At 38.0% G+C, this 20,443-nt stretch overlaps 1 protein-coding gene across 1 annotated transcript; it reads left to right on the top strand.

Moving 5' to 3' along the window:
• Positions 1 to 13,512: 13,512 nt before the first annotated feature.
• On the top strand, positions 13,513 to 17,062 carry LOC145161393 (uncharacterized). Its single transcript, XM_079080904.1, has 2 exons — positions 13,513 to 14,572; positions 15,707 to 17,062. The coding sequence occupies exons 1-2, from the start codon at positions 13,643 to 13,645 to the stop codon at positions 16,613 to 16,615; spliced, it is 1,839 nt and encodes a 612-aa protein (XP_078937030.1). The 5' UTR covers positions 13,513 to 13,642; the 3' UTR covers positions 16,616 to 17,062.
• Positions 17,063 to 20,443: the final 3,381 nt, after the last annotated feature.

Below are 20,443 nucleotides of genomic sequence, written 5' to 3'. Positions count from 1 at the left end.
CACATTTTCCTAAGTAACTAAGATTGGGTATTAATAAGAGTTTAGTTACTTAGTATTTATCATTAATACTTTTAATGAAAGGAGAATTATAGTCCTTGTCCTACCCGTTCGGCTAACGACCCTCCACCAGTCAAGGAAGCGGTGGGTGAGAGTGGACACCCATTAAACTGCCATTTTATAGGCAGTAACCTTATACCCCCTTATAGACCGGCTTCGTAAATGAGGCCTACTAACGGTAAGACTGACTTTACTCTTATACATATATATAAATATTATTAACTTATAATATTATAAAGTATAAGGGTTGAATTTAACTTTTAAAATTCTAAGGGCTAACTTGGAATTAAAGTATTCATAAGTGAAAATTTTTCAAATTCCAAAACTTGAGGGCAAGTTTTGAAACTATTCAAAACTAATTAATTCCATAACTTTTGAGTTTAAAGTAGTTTTAATTAAAAAAAAAAAAAAAAAACACTCTTCAAGTTCCATAACTTGAGGACAAGTTATGGAAGACTTTAAACTAATTAATAAAAAAAATAACTTTTTTTTTATTGTAACTTATGGAACTAATTAAGGTATTTTTTTTTAATTTAATGAAGAGACTCTTCATTTTGTAACCTTTGCCAACTTTTATGAGTTTTATGATTCTTAAATGTGACTTTTCATATAACTTGAGGACAAGTTATAAAAGCACACTTGGGAATCAAGTCTTAGATTAAAATGGATTAAAAACAACTATTTCACACAACTTTTCTATTAATCTAAAAACCTCATAAGAACAAGATAATTCAAATCATCAATCTTCAAGAAATTAGCATGAACATACAAACTAATACAAATCTTGAAATTATGACAATTATCTTAGAAATTGGATTAGCATGAACATTACCACATCAAAAACAAGTTTATAAGTCCAAAAACATCTTAGGGTAATGTTCCTAGTCCAATTCCAGCCAAAACAATCGAATATATGCATCCAACTCGATTTTTCAGCTACTTTTGCAAGTATAACAAGAAAACAAGCCTAGGCTCTGATAACACTGTTGGGTTATGAGCATTCTAATACTCCTAAGTGTACATGCAACCCTAAATACCTTGGATCTATGTTTTCTCTATTATACATACAATTATGAACATCCAAGGTATTATCCTAATCTAGCATACAAAATAATAAATATAACAAGATAGAATACATACCTCTTTGATGTAGAATGTCTTCATGAAGCTTGAGTGCCTAGTGCCCCAAGTGTGACACCTCAAATGGTTCACACAACACCAAATACACTTGGAATAACTTGAGAGAAACTTGAACACTCCTTGAAATCGTCTAGCCCTCACACTCATACATTAGTCCACGATTTCTGGAGCCATGGGATTCTTTTATATGGTGGCTATTAGGGTTACACCATGTAACTCATAACTTTACCCATTCCTTATGCTCCATGGATTTTAACCTCCATGGAGTATCCATGGGTCACCCCATGGACTTAGTCCAACATAAGGAATCTTGGATCACAAGCCCACATATATAAGAATGAATGATTTACACAATCAACCCATATATTTAATTAGTCTCCTTTGATCACTTAATTAATTCCAAATTAATTCTTGATCAATACTAATTAAATAACCTTATTAATATATTAGAACTTATAATATATTAACCAACCTTAAGTGTTATTTCTCTCATTATAGTCTATCCAAATGCATGATGCCATGCAACCCATATGGACCATGTCGGTTCGGGTCAAGTCTTACCAATTATAGTTATGGACTTAGACATTAATTCAACAAAAACATCAAAAGACCATAAATCATTTGGGTTTACGGCCGTAAACCCAAAGACAAATTGTCCAAGGACCGTAAACTCCCTAAAGGAGTGAAATGGTGCCCTAATCTCTTCCTAAGGCTTAAACATGAAGTAGGAATGCTTCTTGTGATCTTTAAGGCTTCAAAACACAAAATGGTCAAAGAAACATGAGTTTACGGGCGTAAACTCATGGGTTTACGACCGTAAACTCAAGGAGTTATGGTCACAAAACCGTAAACTCCAAGGGAGTTTACCCTTGAACCCCAAACTCAATAGCAAGGTCCTACCACCCTTAGATGCAATCCTTATGACTTATAGCACTTAAATCAAGTGTTTTACATGTCTTAGGATGTCTTCAACTTGGTTAATTAGTTGTTTTATGACTAATTGGATACATATATGTGATTATATGTTAACTAGGATCATTGTGTGTGTTCAAGTCTTCACTTGACACTTAGGATCCTACATCATTCAGTTCATCCACAACCACCCACTATAGGTGAGTTCATACCCCTTAATCAATATTTTAAATGATTTTAAATGCTTTCAGGGGGGAGGAATACAAGTAGAAAACAGGAAGTTATAGAATCAATCACATGTGATTTATAACTGTGTTTTCAACCAACTGATTTCACATACTTCAAAATGTGATAAATACAATAGTTTTCGGTTGTTTTATACTTTGTTATCAAATGATTTACTTTTGAATTATTTTATAAACTGACATCAAGTCATCAGTATCTATTGTTCAAAACTCTTAAATGTTTTACAAAACCTCTTTCAACTTATTGTTAAAAACCATATCTATACACTTATGTTTCATATACATATGTATTGATATGAGAGCTTTCATTCTTTCTTCAGTTCCAACACTCTTGTGTAGCAAGGGTGTATAAACCTACTTGGACATTCAATTTACATTCCAGTAAACTATTATAGGTATAGTTTAGGGGATACAAACTACTATTCCTATTACAAGGAATTACACAAGAGTCAGTTCATTCATGAGTCTATACTAATACATTACATACAATATGAAGAGATACTATTACATGGATACTTTTACATGGATACTATTACAAAGATACTATATGATGAGATACTATTACATATTATATGTGTAGATACTATTATATATGTACGGAACTAACCATTCTACACCCAGCTGTGAGCTATAGAGGGAAAATGCACATCGACGGATGTCTATGGTTAATACTATTCGGCAATTACTATGCCGTGTTTATCCTAGTACCAAAGGATAATACTTAATTGATTATATAATTTCCCTTTTACTTTTATTTTGTGACACATTCACATAAACGATGAGGTAGACTATATATTTATAATAATAGTCGCACATGGGAAAAACTTTCATTTATACAGAAATGCATCCTTCAAAGCACATTGGTCTTGATAGAAGACTACCTTTTATACTAGTAGGAAATATGGGATTTTCTAGGGTTTTCACACTTATACTAAATGTTTCATTAAACATTTACCAGTCTTTGATAACAGCTTTTCAGAGTAATGACACTAAAATACTTATGAATTCACCAGCTTTATGCTGATCTACACTTTCAAAATAACTTGTATTCTCAGGTCACCAGTAGACAAGTACGATGACCAGGTTTTGAGAAGACGGAGCACAGTCAAGACTCGTCTTTTATTTTGATTACATATTTTGGTGTCTTATTACTATGATAGAACACTCATGTATTAAAAACTTTACTTTTAATGCAATGGATGATGTTGTTACTTGTTTACTACTTTTCACTGTTATGATTCTTCACATGACGTCCTCCACCCCTGAACGTTTCCGCCGTTCTTGGTTTTGGGGTGTGACAGATTGGTATCAGAGCTTTGTTTATAGTGAATTGAGTATATTAACCCATAAAAGATATACAGACTATAAATACATTGGGATTAAAATACTCTGACCAAGAGTTTATACTTTTAAATAATAAAATATATAACTAAGTATACATGCCTGCATTCATACTAAAAACAGTGTCACAATGAGAAGAACAAAAGTATTACGATTGTTGAATATCACAAGTAAGCTCGGGGATGTATGGTCAGTCCTGGGAGTGGCATAGCCTGATCAACTATGCTGGTCCGAGGAGTGATTAGCACATGCCCAAGAATGGTTGTGATATGGCAACAAGTCTAGAAACTTACCAACACTACCACAATGAAATACCATAGGGGGATTTGGTGTTATTATAAATACTTATATGAGAATTAAAGGTCTTTATTAGTATGCCAATATTTGTTTAGTGGATACACTAAGGTTATATGTACTAGGGTGTCATAGACTTAGAATCTGTGATCTTTGCTTTACTTCCTGTTCCTTGTTTGGTTGTGGATTTAGAGTTAGGGTCCCCTATTCGAAGGTCTATCCTATTTTGAGTACATATAACTGGTATACACTAAACAAGTATTGGAGTAACTAATAAAGATCATCTTATAATTATCTTAGTTAGTACGCCTATTAATTTCTTCTTATATCCCTTTTCTCGCGTAGATATCATGGCTGGATTCCATCCCCACGGCGACCCGTACTACCCTAACCATGGCAATGCTGGATAGCTCGGAGAAGAGCCAGAGAATGATCACCCAATTCCTTTGGATGATCACGAAGCTAAAGGTTTTTCTGATAGTTCAGACTCAGAACCAGAAGTCAACAACCTACCCCCAGCTGCACAAAACCCAAACCTGAACCCTCGTCCAGCATTTCAAGGACCCACACCCCTGTGGGCCACAAACTTGAATAGATGGAGTCAGGAACAGGGTCAACCCTTTCCCTAAAATGGAGACAGAAGCTTCTACAACCTCAATGAGGGAGGTTCAGCTGATAGGGTCCTACCCATCATGGTTCGTAGGATTTCCCAGAACACCGAACAGGGTCGAGCCGCTATCGACCGAGTCGTAGAGTTTGACGCCAACTCTGGCATAAACACAGTCCGCATTCTCCAACTAGAGTCTGCTCATGAAAGGACTCTGGTCCACAATGCAGCTCTGCAGAGAGAACTTGCTGGAACCCAAGCTGAAGTCAGGGAACTTCGAGCTCAGCAAGTAAGATCTGACAGGCGTGTGAGGGACATAGAACGCCTTCTGTCGGAATCAAGAACTCACACTAGTAGTTCTCGTCCCCGATAAAATCTCATTGAATTCTCTTTTGGATATAACCTACTTATGTAAAACTCTGGTCTAATTCCCTATCTTTGAAAATCTTAGACCTGTTAGGTCTTGATTAGGTCGTAGTCCTATCAAAATTTTCCCATCTTGGTTGATGTAAGGCCTCCTTCTGTTGGCCATTTTTCCCGAACTTGTTACATCTGTAATTCCAGTAATATTGGCAGGTACCTAATCTCATGGGAATTATTATCCAAATGCTATCATCTGTTAGTTCTAGATCTACATTCAATCGTGTTGTTGGGCTATGAAGAGTTAGTCCATGAGTCATTTTCATCAATTTTCCTATTAAATTCTTATCATTATCTTCATCTTTCTAAACTTATAGCTAAAAGATGCCTCCTCGCAGAAATCCAAGGCGTAACAATAATAACGAAACACCGATACCACCTCCACCACCTCCTCAGTTCGACGCTGCTATGTTCCAAGCAGCTGTCACGGCGGCCGTAGCGGCTGCCATGTCGCACATCAATACTCCTGTCCCTAGTGGATCGGGAACAGGTGCACCTCCTTCCAACCATGGCGAGAGTCATGGGCATCCCCGGGAATGCACCTACAAGGATTTTACAAATGCCAAACCCATAAATTTCAATGGAACTGGAGGGGTTATGATCTTAAGGCAGTGGATAGAAAAGACAGAAGCAATCTTTGAAATCTGCGCCTGCCCAGAGAACAATAAGGTCAAGTTTGCTACTTATACCTTTTCTGACAGGGCTTTAACTTGGTGGAATGGCCACGTTAAGTCACTGACTCTAATAGTGGCAAATTCGATAAGTTGGGAAAACTTGAAAGCCATGCTGATGAGAGAGTACTGTCCACGAGGGGAAATTCAAAAACTCGAACAGGAACTCTGGGGTCTTGAAATGGTTGGTTCTGACATATCAACTTATACTAATAGATTATGTGATCTGGCAATTCTTTGCCCTGATATGGTTGCTCTTGAGAGCAAGATAATAGAGAGATATATTTGGGGACTGTCGCCCCAGATCCAGTCAAGTGTGTTAGCATCCAGGCCTGTTACTTTTGACAGCGCCAAAGAGCTGGCACAATCTCTTATAGATCATGAAAACCACCAGAACCCAACGATTTCTACACCTGAGCAACAAAAGGGAAACAACAACAACAACAACAAGAAAAAGGGGTGGAACAAGAGGAAAAGCGGGGTTTCGCAAGAATCCTCAAAGAGACAACAACTAGTTACAATCAATGATGCCACAGTAACTCTTGTTGTCCCTGCTAATCCCTTAGCAGCGAAGCCTTATGCCGGTAATCTTCCGAGGTGCAACAAATGCACCTTCCATCACAACGGACCTTGCCGGAAAATGCAGTGCACTAACTGCAACAGAAGGGGGCATACTGCCCGTTTCTGCAAGACTCCAGCAAGGCCGACCGCTCAAGTTCCTAACGCCGGTGTGGGCCAAGCTTGCTACGGTTGTGGCGAAGTGGGCCACTACAAGAGGAACTTCCCTAAGGCAGGGATAGCTGGCGGAGTAGGAAGAGTTCTGGCCATAGGCGACAAGGAAGCCGTAGCTGATCCTACAATAGTTACTAGTACGTTTCTCCTCGATAACTCATATGCTTGCATACTTTTCGACAGTGGAGCGGAGAAAAGCTTCGTAAACCAGAAATTTGCACACTTGCTTAAACAAAAACCACGTGCACTAGATAAATCATTCACTGTAGAAATGGCAAATGGGAAAACGGAAAGTACTAACTGCACATACGTAGGTTGTAGTCTAACTTTAGATGGCCCTACTTTCAAGATAGACCTCATGCCGGTCCCAATTAAAAGTTTCGACGTCATTATCGGCATGGATTGGTTGAGACTTCATCGCGCCGACATCTTGTGCTTTGAAAAAGCAGTTCGTCTTAACCTTCTTAACAGCGAAGCTCTAGTTATCTACGGCGACAAACCTAGTACGAACCTTCGCATCATTTCGTGCATACAAGCTCAGAAGTGCTTGCGAAAGGAATATCATGCATTCCTCGCACACATCGTCGATACGAGTCAAGAAGTGAAAGATATTCAGAACATCCCAGCAGTACGCGACTTTCTCGACATCTTTCCAGAAGAACTTCCAGGATTACCACCCCAACGCCAAGTCGAGTTCAGAATTGACTTAGTGCTAGGAGCTACTCCAGTAGCTAAATCTCCATATCGTCTGGCACCGGCGGAGATGCAGGAACTTTCCAGTCAGCTTAACGAACTTCTCCAGAAGGGATTCATTAGGCCAAGCTTCTCACCATGGGGAGCACCGGTCTTGTTCGTCAAGAAGAAAGACAGATCGTTTCGTATGTTCATCGACTACAGGGAACTCAACAAGCTTACCATTAAAAATCGTTATCCCTTACCCCGCATTGACGATTTATTTGATCAACTTCAAGGAGCCAACTACTTCTCGAAGATAGATCTACAATCCAGGTACCACCAACTACGATTGTTAGAGGAGAATGTTCCCAAGACAGCCTTCCGAACTTGTTATGGGCACTACGAATTCGTAGTGATGCCATTCGGATTAACTAACGCGCCCGCAGTATTCATGGATTTAATGAATAGGGTGTGTCGGCCTTACTTGGATCAGTTCGTCACCGTCTTCATCGATGACATACTCATCTACTCTCGTAGTAAGGAGGAACATAGTCAACATGTTCGTCAAGTCTTAGAAACATTATGAAGTAGAAGCTCTATGCGAAGTTCTCCAAGTGCGAATTTTGGATTCAAAGAGTCGAATTCTTGGGCCACGTAGTTAGTGAAGAGGGAATTCACGTGGACCCTTCCAAAATCAAGGCCATTAAGAAGTGGTCAGCACCGAAGACACCTACAGAAATTCGTCAATTTCTAGATCTCGCTGGCTACTATCGTAGGTTCATTCAGAACTTCTCCCGCATAGCGAAACCTCTTCCAACACTGACCTAGAAGGGTGTGGCCTTTGACTGGGAAGCGAAGTAGGAGAGAGCGTTCGAAACGCTCAAGCGAGCCTTGTACAAACTATTATAGGTATAGTTTAGGGGATACAAACTACTATTCCTATTACAAGGAATTACACAAGAGTCAGTTCATTCATGAGTCTATACTAATACATTACATACAATATGAAGAGATACTATTACATGGATACTTTTACATGGATACTATTACATAGATACTATATGATGAGATACTATTACATATTATATGTGTAGATACTATTATATATGTACGGGACTAACCATTCTACACCCAGCTGTTAGCTACAGAGGGAAAATGCACATCGACGGATGTCTACGGTTAATACTATTCGGCAATTACTATGCCATGTTTATCCTAGTACCAAAGGATAATACTTAATTGATTATATAATTTCCCTTTTACTTTTATTTTGTGACACATTCACATAAACGATGAGGTAGACTATATATTTATAATAATAGTCGCACATGGGAAAAACTTTCATTTATACAGAAATGCATCCTTCAAAGCACATGGATCTTGATAGAAGACTGCCTTTTATACTAGTAGGAAATATGGGATTTTCTAGGGTTTTCACACTTATACTAAATGTTTCATTAAACATTTACCAGTCTTTCATAACAGCTTTTCAAAGTAATGACACTAAAATACTTATGAATTCACCAGCTTTATGCTGATCTACACTTTCAAAATAACTTGTATTCTCAGGTCACCAGTAGACAGGTACGATGACCAGGTTTTGAGAAGACGGAGCACAGTCAAGACTCGTCTTTTATTTTGATTACATATTTTGGTGTCTTATTACTATGATAGAACACTCATATGTTAAAAACTTTACTTTTAATGCAATGGATGATGTTGTTACTTGTTTACTACTTTGCACTGTTATGATACTTCACATGACGTCCTCCACCCCTGAACGTTTCCGCCGTTCTTGGTTTTGGGGTGTGACAGTTGGTAATATTACTATTAAAGACAATGACTTTGTGGGTTACATGCAAGGACAAAAAAGAGCAATTTATGACACAAGAAGATTATAAGGATCCGGTTTGTTAATTAATTAAATGTATAATTAAGTAATGGAAACTTGTATATTATCATGAGCTTAAGTGAAAAGATTTGAAAGTCAATTTTTTGGATTATCACTTGCCTTATAGATAAACAGTAGATAATAATATAATTATTAAATGAAAACCCTAATCTCACCCTATAAATCGATGGGTTGCTGATTAGGTTCGAATGATGTTTTTCAAATGTTAGATCTCTCAAAATCCAACACTTTCTCTTGTCTCTCCAAACCCTAGAAAAACACGAAGAGCGTAACATGTTTTTCTCTAGTCGCGACACGTCTCAAGAACATGTTTTTCTCTATTCCAGAAGTGTCAAGTTGTTGTTCTGACTTCCTTGGGTGCGATCACAGAAAAGCAATCCTACTTTGGATTCTATTACATCTGTTTGACTTGCGAGAAAGAAGAAAACAAAGGTTGTGAGTGTATGGTTTCTTTTTCCCTCTCCTTAGTTGTATTTTTGTTGCTTTGATTGGTTGTAGAACATATTTGTCTCTTGGTTTTTGAGTTATTGTTTTAATTTGTTATGCTTCCGTTATGTTTGTGCTTTTGTGGCCAAAGATCCTCATATCCCAACAGTATATTGAAAATTAGAAATTCATTCCATGTGATCCATTGGTTACTAAATTATAAAAAAAAACTATGAAAAAATCAAACTATCATATATACGACTAATTATCCGCACGATAGATCGAACACTTCAGCTAGAGCCTAATGAATTATTACATAATTATTACTCTATCCGTCACATATTAAAAGTCCATATTTTCTTTTTGGTTTGACCCAAAATAATAATCTACTTTTAAAAATAAATATTCATTTTACCAAAATACCTATCATTATTAGATAAACTACCATGAAATTAAATGCAACAAAAGGTTAAGATTGTCATTTAATTTAATAAAGTTAATGGTAATTAATGTTTTTTTAATATGTGTATTTTTTTATCTGTGCACAATAATTTTGGGACGGAGGACTATATTTTGATTACTGCTATTTTTTTTCCTTTAATACCTTGAAATCTGTAAAAGGTCAGATTAAAAAAATTCATTTATATATTTGTTAATTATTTTATATTAGAAAACTTTCTTTTTTCCATTAACACCACATCCAACGGAAACCTATTCAGCATCTCACTCATTCTCGAATTTCAATAAATTATGTGCTAACTATGGTCAGTCCTCGGTAATCTACCTACTTATTATCTTTCGCTGTTCAAAGCTCCAATGGGTGTTTTAGAGGAATTGGAGAAGGTTAGGCGTTCATTCCATTGGGGCGGTTGTGACGAGAGGAAGAAAAATCATTGGGTCAGTTGGGAGAAGGTGTTGGCAGCTAAAAGTAATGGGGGTTTGGGAGTAGGTTCCATAAAAGCCTTAAACATCGGGTTACTTGTGAATGGTGGTGGCGACTAAAGAACGAAAGTCATTCTCTTTGGGCTCGGGTGATTTCTGGAATCCACAACTTAGCGAATAAGCCCTGTGAATATCTTTCTAAACAATTGTCTTGTGGGGTATGGAATAATATTGGCAGAATTAAAAAGGCACTATTAGAGAATGGTATGGATGTCCATGACATATTCAAAGTGGTGATTGAGTCGGGGAAACAAACTCTCTTCTGGTATGACACATGGTTGGGGTCAGGGAACTTTAAGGCAAAATATCCAGCCTTATTTGAATTGGAAACAAGGAAAAGATGTAGGGTATCCGACAGAATTGTTTATTCGACCCATGTATGGTGTTGGAAGTCTAGACCAGCCGACCTTGGTTTAGACTCTGCAGTTTGTGCCCTCTCTAGGGATGTATCTGACATTGGTCTTGGGACGGGTTCAGACCATTGGAGTTGCAAATTAACGGTTGATGGCAGGTATTCGGTTAGCTCCCTCAGAAAGATCGTGGATGCTACGCATGTCAATATCCCTGGTACTTCCGATATTGTATGGTGTAAGGCGGTTCCAATCAAGGTGTTATGCTTTATTTGGAGGGCTGCCCAGGATAGAATACCAACAGCTGTGGCCTTGGAGAAGAGGGGTATTGTGGTAAATTCCACGTTGTGTTGTTCGTGCATTGGGATGCCTGAATGTGCAGATCACGTCCTAATGGACTGCCCGTTCGCAACTGTGATAAAGAATAACATCTTGGGATGGTGTGGAGTATCAAGTGCTCAGAACTCTATAAAAAATGTCTATGATCTTCTTCATCTGGCTGCTACCTGGTGCAACAGTCATAGGAAAAGAGAAAGGTTTATTGCTATTTGTTATGGTTTGTTGTGGAACTTATGGAGGTTCAGGAATAAACGTCTATTTCAAATGGTGGGTATCTCACCAATTCAAGGGACTGATTGCATAAAGTCTACGGTCTTTTACTGGATGAAGCATAGAAGTAAGAATGGTATTTGTAATTGGGAGAAGTGGTTAGATTCTCCATTTTCTGATTTGTAATGTGTACTTTGTTTTTGGTCCCTCATCTAGTTCCTTGCTAGGTGTGGGTACCATCTTACAATATATATATTTGACGTTTCCAAAAAAAAAAAATTAATGTTCATGTCTTGCCAAAACAAGATGTTGAATTATGATGGATAGAGTAGATCAATTTCCATGAAGTACCTGATGCTTTTAACAATGGGTCTTGAAATTTCCACTTGATAGTTTTATCCTTCCATTTAAAAAACAATGTTTAAACCTTTTTACCCCTAACTTAATATTGATGTTTGGACCTTTTTTACCACTATATTGGAGAGATAGATGACCATCTTCCATCTAATACATCAGTTGGGATTGAACCCACAACGTGTTTGTTAGAACCTTTTGTTAGAACCTTCTAGTTAGACATCTTGTTATCCAGGTGGCCAGCCCAACTTGTGAATGTAATTTTTAATTGAAAGCAAATAGATGATGTACCAAGTAAATGTAATTTTTAATTGAAAACAAATTAATAAAACAAATGGGTCGTTTACACTCACACCTTCTTCCCGTCAATGTAGCCCTTGCTGATTCGCCACCCTTCCTTTCGTCTTCTACTTCGTCCCTTCTTTCACGGTTCTCCAACCAATCATAAGTCGCCTTCTCCTATGTTCTGTTCTGCACTCTAATCAAGTTTAAATTTTAGCTCCCAAATGACCCACCTGCTCCGTCTTCCTCACTGTTAAAGCTGCTTTATCCTCGCTGTTTTGATGGTTATTGGAATTAAGTCACGTATCAAGTCCTCCATCTTTCGGGTGATAAAGTGCCTAAATTCCTGTTGGCTTAACTCCAGTTTCGGTTTTCTGAGCCAAGTGTAACCCTGGGTGATAAGGTTTGCGTGCCCGCCACCCCGTTTAGCTTGACTAATAATGTGTGTGTCTTTTAATCTCCCTTAACCACAGTTCCTCGGTAGATCTTGTGAATAAACTGGATAACAATTTATCATGCCGTATTAACAATTTAACAAGTCACCCTACAAATTCATTAATAGTCTATACTAATATATTAACCAATATAAAAATGTTTGATAAAGATGATTATTAAAGATGCCATATATTCTGGTTAAGCTTTAGACGAGGCTAACAATTATGCAACCAAGTGGGGTAACCGGGTAAGTAAGGAAGGTGAGTTTTATTTTATAAATAAAAAAGAAGAATCGGATGTTTCTCTCTTCCTAATAAACTCAGGATCATTCTCTACATACCCATTATTAACTAAGGGGTAAAAAGGTCCAAACATTAATTATTTTTATAGTATGGAAGTATAAAATTACTAAATGGAAATATGAGGACCATTAACAATAGAAATTATATTTTTAGAACAGAACAATACATATTATATACTATACAAAGTAAAGGAAATGGCAATGTGTGATTATTTAATGTAGTAGTTTCTATACACCTATCTTTGACTTTTTTTATTACATATTCATATAATTTAATTTGGTAGAATATTAGTTCGTTTAATATCTTTAGTGGCTTCATTTGTTTTTAATTATAATCTATGCAGCTGTCTTTGTTAAATACATAAGAAAGCATATGTATTTTAAAAAAAAATTGTTAGAAAACTACACCTGTAATGGTTACAATTACCCTTCTTGTATATAGAGTGACTTATTTTGCAACTGGTCACTAGATTAGTTTGCAACAATATCAGGAACGCATCAATGGAATAACCCATTCACACTTTATATTCATTATTACTGCGGGGAAAAGCAATAACCGTGTGCTTAAGTTCATTCATTCAATTGAGCAGAAAGAAGAATTGGTCCATGTGAATGACGGAATAATATTTATAAAGAAATCCCAAATGAACTTGAAATAGTAGCTAGTGTGTTAACAAATACAAAAAATTATATCGTACAAAAACAACATATAATAATAAGTGACGTCAATTTCATTAAATATTTCTAAAAGACAATACGCTACAACTTGTATGCTGGTTTGATGTATCTGTAAGGTTTACTTTCTCCCACCATCAGCTCCGCCGCCACCTATGACATCAATATATTCTACTCCACCCATATATAGCCATGCACTTCCCTGACTCTCTATGTCCCCCATAAACCTTTTCTAAATCAACAAATCCGACAAAGACCCCGCCTTCCGCATCTCCTCCTTTTGCCACCATATCCATATACATCTTCACCAATATCAAAAGACATGTCTTCTTCAAGGGTAAGCCTTGAAAGTTATCTAATTCCATTGGAAGAGATCAACCGTGCCACCGAAAACTTCAGCCAACAAAGATATATTGGTGGCGGTGGATTTGGTGCAGTCTACAAAGGTCAACTCTCTGAACGCTGGCAAAACCGTGCAGCTGCTATCAAAAGGCTAAGTCGGGATAGCTTCCAAGGAGAACGCGAGTTCCGAAACGAGTTAGAGTTGATCTCAAAATTTCATCATGAAAACATCATATCGTTCATCGGATATTGTGATGAAGACAATGAGATGATTATAGTTTACGAGTATGCCATGAATGGAAGCCTTGATTATCATCTCCAAGACCAACATAAGATGAGCTGCATAACATGGACACAACGCCTGATGATTTGCATAGGGGCAGCAAGAGGACTGAGTTACCTTCACTCGGGTCTTGGGGAGCATAACAGAGTAATACACAGAGACGTCAAGAGTTCTAACATATTGTTAGATAACAATTTGGTTGCAAAAGTTTGTGATTTTGGCTTGTCAAAATTTCGTCCAACAAATCAGAGTGAGACCCAAGTTTATACAAGGGTTGCGGGTACACAGTTTTACATGGATCCTACTTACCATGAAAGTGGTATCCTCAGAAAAGAATCGGATGTGTACTCGTTCGGTGTGGTATTGTTTGAAATCCTCAGTGGGATGTTGGTCTATCATGAAAAGAGTTTTGGAGATGATTGCCAACAAAATCTCATAACTTCTGTTAGGAGATACTATAACAAGGAACCTCATAAGGTAATTGATCCCAATATAAGAGATCAAATTGATACTAGTGCTTTTGATGCATTCCAAGAAATTGCATATCAGTGCATTAGTTTCAATTTGACGGAACGCCCTACCATGGACAAGGTCATTGAGAGCATTGAGAAAGCGCTAACTATTCAAGTAAGTCTTTTCATTTTGTTCTTTTGAAGACAATCAAACCTATTGTGGATTTGTGGATGATACAACATGATAAATTGCGGTAATCCTTTTAGTGACGCCAAATAATCATCTAACATCCTGATCAAATTAAAATTATTTTGATCTTTTGATTTTTCTACAAAAGTTGGAAGCCCATTTTTCTCTATATACTTAGTGTTGCATTTGTCTTGTCCAACTTTCTATTTTAGAATGTTGAATATGAAATCTCAGTTTACATTTATATCACACAGCCAAACTGTGGTAGTGTCGTAGACATGCCTTCTTTTTTGTGATATAAATTACAAGTAATAATTTAATGTAATGTTTAAATTTCATTGATAGAGACGGAATTTTTTAATACAAACATAAAAAGGGGTTTGTTATTTAATCACCAAACAAGATTAGGAAAATTACCAAAATATAAAGCACTGAAAACTAAATGAGATATTTTCCGATTGATTTTGAGCTTTGGACCCAAAACAAGCAAGGGGTGGATGAAAACAATCAATTGTTGATATTATAAAGCAATTCCGTCATTAAAAGGGGTTACCACGTACAAGTATATCTGACATTTTGTTGACTTATTTGGTTATCCGGTGTATCCGGTGTAGTTTGACATAGATATGACATTTTAACCATATTCAAGTACCACTTGGGATCAGGAAAAACTTAGAAAAATTAAATATCCTCCGTTCCTATTTTTGTTCCTAATGATGATAATTATATAAATTTAACATCTCAATCAAAATTAAATTAAATTTAATGACACTTGTCATCATCTAAAATATCTAGAAGGATAGTATGAACAAAAAATAGAAAAATATTTAATGTTTCAAAACTTAAACAACAAATATTTTTATGATCTTATCAACCATATCCAATATAACCAGTTTCCAAAAATTAGTTAATTCATGTCACCATTTCATTTGACATTCTAAACATATTCAAGTAGAACTTGTGGTCACGAAAAACTTAAACAACAAATTTTTTTATGATCTTATCAACCATATCCAATATAACCAGTTTAACCAATTACCAAAAATTAGTTAATTCCTGTCACCATTTCATATTTTACACGTGAGATTTTAAAATTTTTTTTTTAATTTTTTTTTGCAGAGCTACAAAACTTCCGCCTCCAACCCAGCAGCACGTTCCATGATAGAAAGTGTAGTCCATAAACTAAAGTACTCCGCCAGTCCTGATGACCAACAGATCGCCGCTAGTGAAATCCACCTCCTTGCAAAAGGACACGACGACAACCGTGTGGCCATTGTCCAGGCTGGAGCAATCCCTATGCTCTCACACCTACTCACATCACCAGACACACTTACACAAGAACATGCATTGAACGCAATTCTTAATCTCTCTATTCGTGACGAAAACAAACGCATAATAGTGTCTTCTGGGGCTGTGCCCGGGATCATTTATGTGTTGCAGGAAGGTAACATGGAAGCACAGGAGAACGCAGCGGCTACTCTTTTCAGCCTCTCTTCAATGGAGAAAAACAGGGTATCCATCGGTTCTGCAGGAGGAATCCCACCTCTTGTGTTGATGTTGAGTGAAGGTACTCAGAGAGGGAAGAGGGACGCAAGCATTGCGTTGTATAATTTATGCATGCATCAGGGTAATAGAATAAGGGCCCTGAAAGCGGGTGCAGTCCCCATATTGATGAAGCTGCTTAGGGAACCACAGGGTGTGTTGAAGGATGAAGCGTTAGCCATTCTAGTCATTATCTCAAGCCAACCGGAAGGAAAATTGGCTATAGGTAAAGAAGCGGCGGTGCCTATATTGGTTGAGGGGATTGGAAATGGATCCCCTAGGATGAAAGAGAATGCAACTGCAATTTTAATTGAAATTTGTTCTATAGATCAAAAGTATTTGGTCGAGGCTCAAGAGCTTGGAGTTAAGGAGAAATTGATGGATTTGCTACATCATGGTACGGACAGAGGGAGGAGAAAAGCCGGACACTTGCTGGAAAAGATGAGCAGATTAGCAGAGCATCAAAAGCTATTGGCGAGGGCGTGACTTATAAAGAAGTATAAGCTGACGAGTGTTTGTCATCCCCTTTTGAAATGTATTTCATATTTTCAGTGGTTGGTTTTGTTTCTCCATTATTGTAGAAGGAGGCACACTCCACTTTGCCCCTCCCAAGGCTTCCTGAGCATTTGTGCCGAGTTCTATACGTGTTCATTGGGTGTTGGCATACTGGTCCGGCGGATATCACTACCCGGTACAGCAAATTAAACGTCGTTCAAAAAAAATGTAGAAGGAGCAAGATAGCTGACCACCCACTACCACCAGCACCTCATTCAAAGATCAAGAAAGAATCAAGAATCAAATGAGAGAGAGAGGGAGAGTTTTTACACCTACAAAACACAATTTAAAGCATATTAAGTATCTTTTGTTCGATATAAAGCATAATTGTAACTAAATTTATTAGAAATATGCAGTACATATATAGTTAATTATGCACGTATCAAAATACACCACACTTGACTTATGCTTGACCAAAGCAAAACTGATTTTATTTGTAACACCCTGTTCCGAATCGTTTTCTGATTCGGGGTCATGACCCGAAGATTAATTATTATAACGCTTAGGGCCCTTGCGAATAGGGATGTAAACGGGAGCAAACGGGTCGTGGAGTGCATCCCCTCCCATGCCCCCGCCCCCGAAATGTCCAGCCTTCCTACCCCCGCCCCCGCCCCCATTCTCACTTATTATCCCGCCCCTGATTTATTTTGGGTTGTCTTTTTTTGGGCTAAAAGAAATTATTGTTTGCACTAAATGAAGTTATTTTTTAAGTAACAAATATTTATTTATAGCAAACTTTTACATATTAAAAATAAAATTATGGCATCTTAAAAACATTATGCTAACAACTTAAAAACATGTTTTTTTGTTGAATTTTGGAAGCTCAAAATCATGTTATTATTTATTATATTTATATAATTAATATGTGTAAATATATGTATTATTTATTAATCGGGGGCCCATCGGGTTTCAGGACGGGACTACCCACCCCTGCCTTCGAAATTAAAATGCAGGTTAATCTTGCCCCCGCACCGTTCCCACCCCCGATTTTTTTAATAAATGTCCGCAAACGGGACGAGGCTCCCACGACAACGGGGTCTCACGGGACTTTTTGACATCCCTTCTTGGGAATGAGAGTCTTAGACCCCTTTGGGTGTGGAAAATGCATATTGGATGACCAGGTAGTTTGGTTTGTGTTTCGGAGCCTAAAGGTATATCGGTAAAGTGACCGTTTGGGTCTTTTATGAATTTTAGGTTTAAGTTCATAAAGTTTTTGAAACATCCCAAAAATACGGTCCACAAATTTCATTTTAAATCATTAATAAAACCATATTTAAAAATACATCTCATAAAATTCATAAGTCATGTACCTCAAAATATCATAAACATCTGTCAAACATATCAGAGTATAAACATCTGAGGCTAAACAAATGGTGTGTGCACTGCAATCATCCCGAGCCCTTCCCCTTGCTACCGGAAGTACCTGAAACCAAAACTGAAAACTGTAAGCATGAAGCTTAGTGAGTCTCCACAAACTACCACATACCCTACACATAATCACATAAGCACATAAATTGGGCCCCCGTCCCTTCCTCGGGTCCAGCCCGGCATCAGACAAAGTCCGACATCAGGCCCCACCTGGCATCGAGCCCCGCTCGGTATACATATATGTTTCTACCAGAACCCGCCAGTCTCTGTGCCCCACCCGCTATACACATAAAAACAATAACATATAATCATGCTATTACATAAGGAATCATACACAACACTATATCTTCTAGTATTAAGGCATCGCCTACCATGGGCCCTGCCTTACTCTGCTAATGGTGAGATATTGAACCCCGTCCACACTCAGTTAGTGATGAGGTACGGGACCCCGCTCACACTCACCTCCCTACCAGGAACATACAAGAATCACAAAGACAACACGTATAACTAAACATGCATTCCTTCATCGAGTACCACCCGACATCGAACCGTAGTTCGGAAACATACATATAAACCTTCCTCGGGCCCCGCCCGACATCGGACCAAAATCCGGAAACATATAAACATTCCTCGGGCTTACCCCGGCATCGGACCGAAATCTGGAAACATACAAACTGACACAAACGGGAATCACGAAGACATCAAGCATGCAAACATTCTGCAGGATTGCTCCGACATCGGACCATAGTCCGGAACATCCAAACATACATAAACGGGCTAGCATTGGTGCCTGCGACCCTTTCCTACAGGAAAAACTCACCTCACAAGGTAACTGTAGAATCCCACGAATAAACCTTTAGTTGCTAGCTGGCAGATCCCCGAACTGTTGATCTCTCGACTCCCCGAGCTACTGATCATCATACAAATTTGATACGTTCGGGATTCTCATAACTTAACCATAAATCCTCACTGGGATAAAAGTCCATTCTACCCCCTCGCATACTATTGTCCCAGAATGAACTCTACCCAAACCTTGGCCCAAAATATAAACACTTCCTCAAGGCCTAATACTATCAAGTCCATAAAAACCCATCAACGGCCCAATTTTCCAAATTGGGCCCAAACCCTTACATGGGCCTTTCAATAAAGGCCATATACTTTTCTGAACCAATGATTTTCCGATGGCCCAAAAGTCCAAACCCAATGGGCCCAATCAAGGCCTAACTACATTGGGCCCACTAAGTCCTAATTTATCATCCAAGGCCCATTAGGGAAAGCCCAGCAAGGCAAGCCCAACCAGAAGTCCATTACTCTAAAATCATTAGTCCATTATGAGCCCAAACCAAAGGATAAGTATAATACCAAGCTAGCCCACAATCAAATAGCCCAAAACTTGCATAGGTGATGCTCACGTCGTCAGCACCATATGCTCACGTCGTGAGGTCGTGATGTCAGCCCAAAAACTTCCTCGAATATGATCCCACGTCGTGAGGCTTCATTCCTCACGTCGTGAGTCCTGACCAGACAAAAAATGAGCATTAAGCTCCTAATCCATTAAGCATTAACATGAGGCAGTGTATAGGGTCTTCCTTGACCCCAAGCACCATAAAAGTCGAAGCTTTTCAGTCACTTATCTCCAATACATGACTTAAACACCAACTTGGGTCAAAATGAAGGAAAAAGGTCCAAGACTCAAACTTGGAGTCCAAAACCATGACCAAAGTCCAAATCTAGAACATATAGGACATAAGATACCACCATGATCCCTAAAGTTGCCAACTTTATGGATTCCATGCATGCTAACCAACATTACAAACCATAAAATGCATGGAAACTTAGATATAGCAAGCAAGGAGAGGAGAGGCATCAACTTGAGGACTTACAAAGGTCCAAAAGATCTACAACAAGCTGATGAAGAAACCAAGAAGCTAACCAATGCACCACCAATGATCTTCTTCTCCTTAATGAGCTTCAAAGCCTCCAAAATCTCTTTAATGACACCAAGAATAACCAATAAATTCAATAGGGGATGAGATTAGGGTTTCTAGAGGTCCTGGGAGTGAAAAAGGCTGAGGAGAAGCAACCCTAATCATCTCATACCTTTAAATACCTGAAAATCAAGGTTTTGGTGCATCAGTCGTGAGCCTTAAGTGAGCTTGATCAACAAGTCAACGATCACTCACCCGAACTACTCCAACTTCAAACAGCCATAACTTCTTCGTTTCAACTTCGTTTTTGACGTTCTTTATATCCACGGAAAGGTGGCGAGAAGCTCGAACTGCCAGTTTACTGATATACCCCTTGGCTCCAAGGCACAACTCAAACTCCTGGATCACCTTAATTGCATCATCCATACCTAAATGGGTCTATATCTCTCTTTTCTAAAGGCCC

This window comes from Lactuca virosa, chromosome 1 (assembly GCF_052849685.1).
Source record: "Lactuca virosa cultivar CGN04683 chromosome 1, Lactuca_virosa_CGN04683_v6, whole genome shotgun sequence".
Classification (NCBI taxonomy): domain Eukaryota; kingdom Viridiplantae; phylum Streptophyta; class Magnoliopsida; order Asterales; family Asteraceae; genus Lactuca; species Lactuca virosa.
This window is presented reverse-complemented; position numbering and strand designations above follow the sequence as displayed.